This window comes from Dromiciops gliroides, chromosome 4, assembly GCF_019393635.1.
Source record: "Dromiciops gliroides isolate mDroGli1 chromosome 4, mDroGli1.pri, whole genome shotgun sequence".
NCBI lineage: Eukaryota > Metazoa > Chordata > Mammalia > Microbiotheria > Microbiotheriidae > Dromiciops > Dromiciops gliroides.
Window position 1 is genome coordinate 30837442 of NC_057864.1, and position 11434 is coordinate 30848875.

The 11434-nt window shown below is 41.4% G+C and overlaps 1 protein-coding gene across 1 annotated transcript in view; it reads right to left on the minus strand.

Moving 5' to 3' along the window:
• Nucleotides 1–1201, minus strand: part of LOC122756127 (taurochenodeoxycholic 6 alpha-hydroxylase-like) — a 35939-nt gene extending 34738 nt beyond the window's left edge. Inside the window, exon 1 of the mRNA XM_044005249.1 lies at nucleotides 547–1201. Within this exon, the coding sequence (XP_043861184.1) occupies nucleotides 547–750 (204 nt within the window). The 5' untranslated portion in view covers nucleotides 751–1201. The remainder of the gene's footprint in view (nucleotides 1–546) is intronic.
• Between the last annotated feature and the right edge of the window lie 10233 nt (nucleotides 1202–11434).

Consider the following 11434-nt stretch of genomic DNA (forward strand, 5'->3'; position numbering starts at 1 on the left):
GTGAAGAGGCAGAGCCCATCACCTTTCTTCTCCAAGAGTTTGATCCTCCGAACTTTGAGGGCCCTCTTTACATGACTCCCCAGCCAGTTACCCAGCCTCCAAAGATGAGCATCCTCTCTTTCTTCCCTTTTCTTCTCTCACACTCTGCCTAGTGATTTTTTTTTTGTGGGGCAATGGGGGTTAAGTGACTTGGCCAGGGTCACACAGCTAGTAAGTGTTAAGTGTCTGAGGCCAGATTTGAACTCAGGTACTCCTGAATCCAGGGCCTGTGCTTTATCCACTGCGCCACCTAGCTGCCCCTGCCTAGTGATTTGAAGTCCTGCTAATTTGACCTCCATGTCGTGTCTTTTTCTCTCTACACATATATGTTCATATAAACACATAGGGATGGACATATATACACATATATACATAGCCTGCCTCTTCCAGAGGGAGACCTTCTCAGTCCTGAAACCTGTCCTCCCGGGGAGTCAGGCCAAGGGCAGCAGCCTCTCCCTCCCTCTGTCCCGGCCCGCAGCCGCGAGTCGCGCCAGAGCCCCCGCTTACCTCACTTGTGTGTCCATAGAGCCAGTGTGTCGGAGGTCCCGGGAAGGGGCGCATGACTTGCAGCAGTCCCTGGCGCCGGAGGTAGAGCTTGAAGACCAGCAGCAATAGTGGTGCGAGGGTGAACGTCAAGACCAAGGACAGAGCCCAGTGACTCTCCAGCCAAGGGACCGCGCCGGAGCCCATAGGGACCGCGTCGGAGCCCATGCTGCTGGCACTCCGGAGATGCTGGGGTGCCAGGGCCAAGTAGTGGCGGCCGGAGCTCCTTATGTGGGAGCTGGGATCGCCTCAGGCCACACAAGTCTCCCCCCTCCCCCAGCCTCCTCCAAAGCAGAGAAGTAGAGAGGTGACAGTACAGCAGAGCCAGGAAGGAAGGGGCGAGCAGCTTGCAACATTCCCGGATTTCCCTGGACTGATCACCGGCTTGGGCCCAGAATCTTGGCAGCTGTGGGTGGCCGAAAAGAGACAAATTAAGCGGCTTCCTTCCTTGCAAAGAAATCGCCTCTGGGTGCAGCGGAATCTTTGGGAGAAACTGATGCAGAGCGAGCTCTGTCTGATGCAAGGTCAGACTAGCAGATCTCTCAGCGGACCTCTCTGTTCCTGCCCTTCCCCACCTCCCCACCACACACGTACTCTAAGTTCCCTGATTTCTCCTTACTTTTCCATTTCTTGTTCTCTGTTCTAAGGTGTCGCCCTCCTCCCCGCCCCCTCGGCCTCTTATATTCTGTGTTCTAAAGTATGGAGCGGTATTTTAAGAACTTCGTAACCTGACCTCTCGTAACCTGACCTCTCGCCCTTTTAGCCCTGTGCTTTCCACCACTCCACTCACTCTAAGATCCAGAGACGCTGGCTTACTTTCTATGCTCCTTAGCACAGGACACCCTACCTCCCTTCTTCATGCCTTTGCGCTGGGTGATCCCCAAGCCTGAAATATTCACTCCTCCCAATCTACCTCTTACTTTCCCTGGCCTTTTTCAACTCTCACCCGAAGTTCAAGTTTTTTCCCCCTAGGAGGTCTTTCCTGGTCCCTTCAATCCCCTCCCCCCCTCCGCGCCCCCCCCCCAGTGTTTTCCCTCTCAGATTGTCTTCCATCTCCTTTGTATGTATCTTGCTATTAATATTTCTCTCCTATTAGAAAATAAGGTCGGGGAAGGCAGGACCTGTTTTTTGTCTTTCATTTCATGCATCTCTTACCACAGTGCCAGGAAAACAGTAAGTTTACTCACTGACAGGTATTTCCCCCTCATGTCCTTCTTAGCTCTGACTGTTTCTCTTATTTTTTTCTAATGTTACCCCCCTCCCCCCTCCCCAGAAACCTTTGTTCTGAGACCTACCAGCTTTAATTCCTATACTTCCTATACTTCTATGCTCCCCATTGGGCTCAGGCTAGTCAGTTTAGCTGAATGAACAGAACACCATGAGAGATTTCAGGGAGCACCAAATGAATCGAACTAGTATTATCTCCTCACTTACCACCTCCTTCCACCCCTTGATGGAGACAGTGCAGGACCCTGAACCCAAGGGACTTCCCAATAACAATGCCCTCCAGACTGCTGGCCCTGCTTTTTGTTTTTCCCTACAATCATCTCTATTAATTAATCCCTAAACATTGTTTAAGCACCTACTGTATGATAGGTACCAGACTAAGTGCTGGGGATATAAAGGCAAAAGACAGTTCTCCACCTTAAGGAGATTCCAATCTAACGGGTGAGATAAGGTGCAAACAAAGGCATAGAAGACAAACTTTATCAATGATACAAGGGAAATACTGAACAGAGGGAAGGCACTGGAAGTCAGAGGGGACAGGGAAGGCTTCCCATAGAAGACTGGGACTGAAAGGAAGCTGGAGGGGTCAGGAATCCACCTCAAGAAGGGAGAGCTTCCCGGCATGGGAGACAGCTAAAGAAAACGCCTGAATGGGAGGGATGGAACATCCTGTTTGTAAAACAACCAGGGGGCTTGTGTCATTAGACAGCACACGACATGGAGGAAGGGGTAAGAAGACTGGACAGGAGGAGGCAGCTCAATTTCGAAGGTTTTCATAGACCAAATGGAGCACTTTGTATTTGATCCTGGAGGCCTTTATCATTATTAGATAGGTTAGAAGGATTCAACATAGAAAGAGAGAGAGGGAAAGAAAAAGAGAAGGATGAACAGAAGAAAATAGGATGGAGGGAAATGCAAGGGGGTGAACTCACCCATAAAATGGAAGTAGATAACAAAATTGATTACAAGTCAGAATCCAACAGTATGCTATTTACAAGAAGCATACTTGAAACAGAGAGACACAGAGAGAGTTAAAATATTAGATTAGAACAGAATCTATTATGCTCAGGGGCAGCTAGGTGGTGCAGTGGATAAAACACTGGCCTTGGATTCAGGAGGACTTGAGTTCGAATCCAGCCTCAGATACTTGACACTTACTAGATGTGTGACCCTGGGCAAGTCACTTAAGCCTCATTGCCCCGCCAAAAAAAAAAAATAAATAATAACCAGCATCTATTGTGCTCAAGCCGAAGTAAAAAAAGGCAGAGGTAGTATTTATCATCTCACACAAAGCAAAAGCAAAATAGACCCAATTGAAAGGGATAAGTAGGGAAACTACATCTTACTAAAAGGAACCATAGACAATGAAGTAATATTGGTAGTAAACATATATACACCAAATGGCATAGTACCCAAATACTTAAAGGAAAAGTTAAATGAATTATAGGAAAAAATAGACAGAAAAACTATACTAATTGGTGACTTCAACTTGCTCCTCTCAGAGTTAGATAAATCCAGTGATAAGAAAGAAGTCAAGGAGGTGAATAGACTCTTAGAAAAATTAGATTATGGTAGGCCTCTGGAGTAAACTGAATGAGAACATAAAGGAGTATACCAGTTGTACATGGCATTTTCACAAAAAACTAATCACATATTAGGACATAAGAACCTCACAACCAAATGCAGAGAAGTAGACATATTAAATGTACTTGTTTTAGACCATAATGCAATAAAAATACATTAGTAAAGAGCCATGGAAGCATATACAAAAAGCTAGTTGGAAACAAAATAATCTAACCCTAGGGGGAAGGAGGAGATGACACTCTTCTTTCTCCCCTGCCAAAGAATCCTGTCACAGAATATTAGCTGGAACTGTTTTCTCCCCTAAGGTGCCAGACTTAAGTGTTAAGTTCTAAACTGGTTTGCCATTTTTAGTAGACCTAAAGGACAGGAATTAATTTCATGCCATTGATTAATTTAGTGAAAAGAACTGTTTTCACTTGATAAATAAGAGAAAGGCTGAGACAGAAGTAGAGAGATATAGAGACAGAGAGGCAGAGGAAGAGAGAAACAATTGTCAAGTATTTCAAGGGCTGTCATGTTAGGGAGATAGAAAGTGGGAGGAAACACTTTGCCATCATGACTATGGAATTCACAAGGTTTGTAATGTATTTTTTCTCCTCTAGAGAGTAGTCTTATTTAAAGTTTTGACTAAAGTCCTCCAATGTCTCTTCTTTGGATGACAGTAACCCTGGGGTTGTCAGGAGGGCAGAAGTCCTGGCAGGTCCTATCCATCTGGGAAGGCTCTGAGTATGTATCTGGGAGTATCATGTGTGTCTAACCACCTAGGAACAATCTATATAAGAACAGAGAACTTTGTCAACTAATGAATGGCCATTAGATGAGGGATGTTTTCAACAACAGGAACTCAAGACCTTTATTACTAAAGTCATGCTGGGGCTTTTATGGGCACTGATGGAGAGAAGGCCTCTGCTGATGAAATCTAGGCTCCATTGACTGGGTTCCAAGGCAGAGAGACACATGAGGATGACCATAAGATGGCCAATGGAACATGCCTTCTACATGACTTTCCATCCCTGCAAATCATTGACATGAGCTGCAATTGAACAGCCCATAAGCAGAGCCAGGACTCAGAAAGTAGCTTTCAAAGCCAGTCAGCTCAAGTTATAACCACAGCTGATTGCTCAATACTTAGTGCACAGAACCCATGAGGAAATACTCTCACATTGGATTCCCTATATGGAGCAGACATTAATTCAACACAACATTGATTAAGCACCTACATGTGCCAAAACCTCTGCATGCTCCTTGGGATACAAAATCAAGGATTAAATTGTGCCAGCCCTTCAAGAGCTTAAATTCTATGGCAAAGAGATCAGATTGGAATACAAGCTAAGGGAAGCAATGCAAAGAGCATCTGCTCTCTAAAACTACCAATGACTGACCTTTTCCCATTTCTCATACTTCTAGACCCCTTTGCAAGTGATCTCTTGATCACCCCCTTCTCCTTGTGCTCTCTTCCCCTTTAGGTTTTAGGACACCCATCTTCCCTGGTTCTTCTGCTTGTCTAAGAACTCTTTTCTCAGCTTCCTTTGCTGGATCACCTCATAACTTTGATGTAGAAAGGTCTGGTATCTAAAATATACGTACAATTGTTCCAAATATATAAGAAAATGTCATTCCCCAACAGATAAAAGGCCAAAGGATAGGAATCTTCAGGTGTTTGTTTTTTTTGTTTTTAAAGAAAAAACAAGCTAACTACCATGTTTTTTTAAAAAAGTTCCAAATCACTAATGAGTACTCTTGTCCCATCTCATTCCCATTAGATTGGGATCTAATCATCACAGGTTCAGTCATTTTTCCTATTTTCAACACTGCCCTGCTTGCCTGTGTACCCTTCTGAACTTTCTTCTGTTCTGTTTACTTTTAAGAACTAATTGACAAATTATTATTATTTTCTTCTTTAAAAGCAATATCTCAGAAAATGCTCTCCACATTCAGAAAAAAAGAGAACTGTGGAAACTGAATGTAGATTGAACCATACTATTTCTACTGTTTTTTGTTTTGTTTTTTCTTTTTTGAAGTTTTTGCCTTTTGTTCTGATTCTTTCACAACATGATTAATGCAGAAATAGGTTTAATGTGATTGTACATATATAACCTATATCGGATTTCTTTCTATCTTGGGGAGGGAGTGGGAAGGGAAAGAGGGAGAAAAATTTAGAACTCAAAATCTTATAAAAACGAATGTTGAAAACTATCTTTACATGTACCTGGTAAATAATAAAATACTTTTGTGATAAAAATATCTCTATCTCTAATTCCTCCAATAAAATCCCTGCATTATAAAAATGCCCATTCAAATAAAATACATCCACATATTGGGTATATCTGAACCACCTTTTATGTCTAAATCATGTACCCATTTTTTCCTTATTTTGGTATGCCATCTAAGATGTTGGTTTATGCCTAGTTTCTGCCATACTATCTTCCAGTTTTCCCAGCAGTTTTTGTCAAATAGCGAATTTTTATCCCATAAGCTATAGTCTTTGAGTTTATAAATAGTAGATTACTATAGGCATTTACTACTGTGTTTCTTGTGCCTAACCTATTCCATTGATCCACCACTCTATTTCTTAGCCAATACCAAATACTTTTTTTCTCTTTTAAATAGTTTTATTTTTAGTTTAAAAAATAAATGTATTTTATTATTTTCCAGTTACCTATAAGGGTAGTTTTCAACATTTGTTTTCATAGGATTTTTAGGTCCAAATTTTTCTCCCACCCTCCTTTCCCTCCCTCCTCCCCAAGATGGCAAGCAATCTGATATAGGAATACTAAATAGTTTTGATGACTGCCGATTTATAGTATAGCTTCAGATTTGGGATGGCTAGCCCACCTTCCTGTGCATTTTTTGTCATTAGTTCCTATGATATCCTTGACCTTTTACTGTTTTTACCTTTTACTCTTCCAGAGTTATTATTTTTTCTAGCTCTAAAAACTGTTTAGGTAGTTTGATTGGTATGACACGGAATAAGTAAATTAATTTAGGTAGAATCATCATTTTATTATTTTAGCTCAGCCTGTCCGTGAGCAATTGATATTTTTCCAATTATTTAGATCTGATTTTATTTGTGTGAAAAGTGCTTTATAATTGTGCTCCTAGAGTTCCTGAGTTTGTCTTGGAAGGTAGACTCCTAAGTGTTTTATATTTTCTACAGTCACTTTAAATGGAATTTCTCTTTATATCTCTTGCTGCTGGACTCTATTGGTCATGTATAGAAATGCTGATGATTTATGTGGATTTATTTTATATCCAGCAACTTTGCTAAAGTTGTTAATTGTTTCAAGTAGTTTTTTAGTTGATTCTCTAAGTATATCATCATATCATCTGCAATAAATGTTTTTTTCTATGTAATGTTGCAATCATTGTATAAATTATTGTCCTACCTTTGTTCATTTGATTCCATGACACTTCATACAGTTAATCTTTGGGTTTGCTGAATTTGTCCCTTTCTTCATTTTGATGTAGGAGGCAAAAGGGGTTAATAGAAAAACCTAAGGTCCAAGCTCTAATTCAGATATGAGCTCTAAAAGGGATTCAGACCCCAGTTAATGGATAACTTGCAAGTCACATACTAGGTTCTCTTACCCACATAAATCAGTACCCATAACAGGAACACAGGGAGAAAGGCCATGAAGACCTTAGACTATAACAATGATAAAATGACAGGCTATAGAAATTCAGATTAGAAATAAAAGAAAAATGAAGGTATTTTGAAACTAGCCATGGGAATCAGAAAGAGACATGCACAGAAAAGGCCAAATTTGTCCCCAGATTCACCTTATGACGTGCAAATCCCCAAAACACACCTCCACAGAAAAACGTACCCACCTCAGGGGTTAGCGTAGGACCCCCAGGAACTCCAAATTAGGATAAGCCCTCCCCTGTACCTCCCTAAGGTGGGAATTATTATAATGAGACTGATAATCAATTTATCCATACTATAAATATAACTGTCTTTTCTTTCACTATTTGAGAGATACCTTTCCACTTTTCTGGTTCTCTCCCTGTGTTCACTCACAGTATTGCAATAAAACTTGGGAAACTGAGTCATTGTGTCTTGTAATTCTTTTGGGATGACTCATGACCAATTTGACCCTAATTCCAGCCCACATCAATTTCAGTTAATAATATTCCGTTTTGCTTACATACCATTGCTCAATTTTAAAGAATATATTTACAATGCAAATTTAGAATGGAAGTTCGTTGATGACTAGAACTCTTTATTCTTGTTCATATTTGTCTCCCCAGCCTTTATGAGTGCCTGAACAAAGTAAGCCCTCAGTAAAAGTTTTTCACCTTTCTGCCAGAGAGGCAAACACCCACTTTGTTTTCTGTTCTCTAGTACAATTAAAAGAGCTACTAGGTACACATTTTGTACATAGAGGTTCTTTTCTTTTTCTGTTTCAACTTCTTTAAGGTATTAGCCTAGTAGTGGGGCAGCTAGGTGGCACAGTGGATAGAGCACCAGCCCTGGAGTCAGGAGGACCTGAGTTCAGATCCGGCCTCAGACACTTGACACTTACTAGCTGTGTGACCCTGGGCAAGTCACTTGACCCCAATTGCCTCACTTAAAAAAAAATTAAAAAAAAAAAAGGTATTAGCCTAGTAGTAGTGGTGGTGGTAACAGTGGTAGTAGTAGTGAAAGTAGTATCTTTTCATCCAAAGTTGTACAGTTTTTATGGGTATAGATCCAATCACTTTCCAGAATGTTTTGACCCATTCACAACTCCACCAATAGTGGAAAGGTGCTCACCCCCAACCAGAGTCCCTTCAGAACTTCTTTTTTTTGATATTTGACAATCTAATGGGAATGAGGTGGGGACCTCAGAGTGGTTTATTAATTATTTGTAACTTTTTAAAAAATATGGTTGTTGATACCTTTGCATTTAAAAAAACAACAACCCCAGGCAGCTAGGTGGCGCAGTGGATAGAGCACCGGCCCTGGAGTCAGGAGGACCTGGGTTCAAATCCGGCCTCAGACACTTAACACTTACTAGCTGTGTGACCCTGGGCAAGTCACTTAACCCCAATTGCCTCACTTAAAAAACAAAAACAAAAACAACCCCAAAGGTTTATGTCCTTTACCCTTTTATCTGTTGGGGAATAACTCTTTCTCATATATGTGTGTGTATGTATGTATATGCATGTATGTATGTGTATGTATGTGTGTATGTATACTTTGGATATCAGACTTTTATCAGAGAAATTTGTGGCAAAGATTTTTTTTACAACAAACTGTTTTCTCTTCTAATTCAAATAGCATGTCTTTGAGTCTAGGCCCCATTACCTGCTAGCTGCATAAGACATCCATAGACAAGGAACTCACCACCTACAGGGGCAGCCCATCCAAATTTGGGGTCATTTTGGATTGATTACTTTTTCTGACATCAACCTATTTGTAACGACCAATTATTCTTGTTTCTGGGTCAAGTAGAAAAAGACTATTTCCTCTTCCCAATAATAATGAGGCAAAAAACAAGGTCTGACAGTACTTGGGGACAGGATGCTAGTCATGGGACCTCAGGAGAATAAGCTGTTCTATAGGACAATGGGCATGTAACTAGCTTCATGACTTCCTTTGGCAGGCCCCTGAAAACCACAGGCACTGGCTCAGGAACCAGACAATGCAAATTAGGCAAAAGATCAAACCCAATATTGGCTTTTCCTCCCACACAAAGATGGGGACAATCCCAGTCTACAGTGCTTCCTGGAACTGGGTTCAAGCCCCAGAGGGGCAGCTCACCAAGCCAGAGTCCTGGGTTCGGAGGCAAAAGACCTGGGCAGGTATCTCACCTCTGCCTCTTAGCCACCTGGGGACTTAGGGCAGGTCCAATCCAGGCTTACCAAATTGATGCATACCCAGAAGCCTTCCAATTGTCATATTTGACTCATTAAATACCTTCACACAGGTGGGGAGCCCTCATGGATAGACATGAGAATCTTATGGGATTGGAAGACTGGATTCTGTAGAGCTGGAATGGGTTATAGAAGTCAGCTAGTCCAACTTTGATTTATAGTTGATGGAACTAAAGCCAAGAAGTATTGGCTGTCTTGTCCAAGGTAAAGAAACACAAAAAGAAAAAACTCAGGCAATAACTTGCTCCTGGCAAGCTATCCTTGCATGGTCAATTAACAAATTCTTTATGAATCAAGCCAGTGTTACCAGCCTTTTCTGGAATAACCACTGAGCTTTCCTGAAACTTTCTGATCTCTGTAGGAGGGAAGGGTTGATAGTCTTGACCAGGAGTTTTTTTGAGCAGGGGAGACAGTTACAGGTCCCTTTCAAATCTGGACTTCAACTTGGTAGACATCTGGGAGACTGGTCAGGCAAGACTCCCCCATGGACCTGATCATCACTGTGACTTCTCCAGAAAGCTTTAAGCCAGCCTGGGAAAGGGTAAGGAAATGGTTCTTCAATCCGTCCCTCCCAGAGGTTAGGACCATGTCCAGAACTCCTTGATTTCCCTTTAAGGCATATCAAAGACATACCTTTAAAAAAATCATATAGATGCTTTATAACCCCATTTAAGACTATGGCTTTACCTCTCTGGGGGTGCTGAGGTTCATTAAGTTGTTTGATGTGAAGAAAAAGTTTCCAACATTTGAAATTTTCCCAGTGCAGAGTGGCAACTGGTGACAAAGTGTTTGGCCCACTTCCTAAGAGAGAGATGATGGACTAAATATACAGAATGAGATCCAGACTTTAAGAATGAGGGTATGTTCATTTCCCAATTGATAAATGGTCAAAGGATAGAGACAGGCAGTTTTCAGATGAAGAAATCACAGCTATCTATAAACACATAAAACACTCTAGATTACTATTGATCAGAGAAATGTGAATTAAAATGACTCTGAGGTATCATTTCACAACTATCAAAGTGGCAAATATAACAAAAAAGGAAACTATTGAATGTTAGAGGGGATGTAGGAAAAGTGGGAAGCTAATCCACTGTTGGTAGAGTTGTGTAAGGATCCAACCATTCTGTTTGTTTGTTTTTGCCGGGCCATTGGGATTAAGTGACTTCCCCAGGGTCCCAGAGCTAGTAAATGTCAAGTGTCTGGTCCTCCTGAATCCAGGGCTGGTGCTTTATGCACTGTACCACCTAGCTGCCACCTAGCTGCCCCCTGTGACCCAGCCGTTCTGGAGAGCAATGAGGAACTATGCCCAAAGGGCTATAGAATTATGCATATCTTTTGATCCAGCAATATCACTGCTAGGCTTATATCCCAAAGACATCCAAAAAAAGAGAAAAAGACCTATTTGTACAAAAATGTTTCTAGCAGCTCTTTTTGTAGTGGCTAAGAATTGGAAATCAAAGGAATGCCCATGAATTGGGGAATGGCTAAACAAACTGTGCTATATGATGGTGATGGAATATTATTTTGCTATATAAGAAATGACAAGCAGGATAATTTCAGAAAGGCCCGAAAGACTTTTATCAGCTGATGTATAGTGAAGTGAGCAGAACCAGGAGAAGGTTGTGCAGAGTGACAGCAATACTGTTCAAAAATATTCATTGTTAAACAACAACAACAAAAGAATGAGGACAACTTAATGCTATTTGGTAGAAAAGGCTTAGAAGAGGGCACCATTAAGGCCACTAATGTTAAGACAGGTAAGACACTTCAGAAAGTTTTCTGCTCCTGCCTGAGAAGTTTGATCATGAAGAGATGCCTGTGGAGTTGACAATTGGGAGTTAGTTATTCTTGGGAGTTTCATACTAATCCACCTTCTGAGGATGAAGCCTTTGGAGCCTTTCTAATAAAAGGAGACATTTCTACAGAGAAACTTAATGTCCATTCTATTTGCATGTTTTCTCATCTGTAAAATGAGCTGGAGGGGCAGCTAGGTGGCGCAGTGGATAGAGCACTGGCCCTGGAGTCAGGAGGACCCGAGTTCAAATCCGACCTCAGACACTTAATAATTACTAGCTGTGTGACCCTGGGCAAGTCACTTAACCCCAATTGCCTCACCAAAAAAAAAAAAAAAAGAGCTGGAGAAGGAAATGGCAGTGACTATTATCTTTGCCAAGAAAAC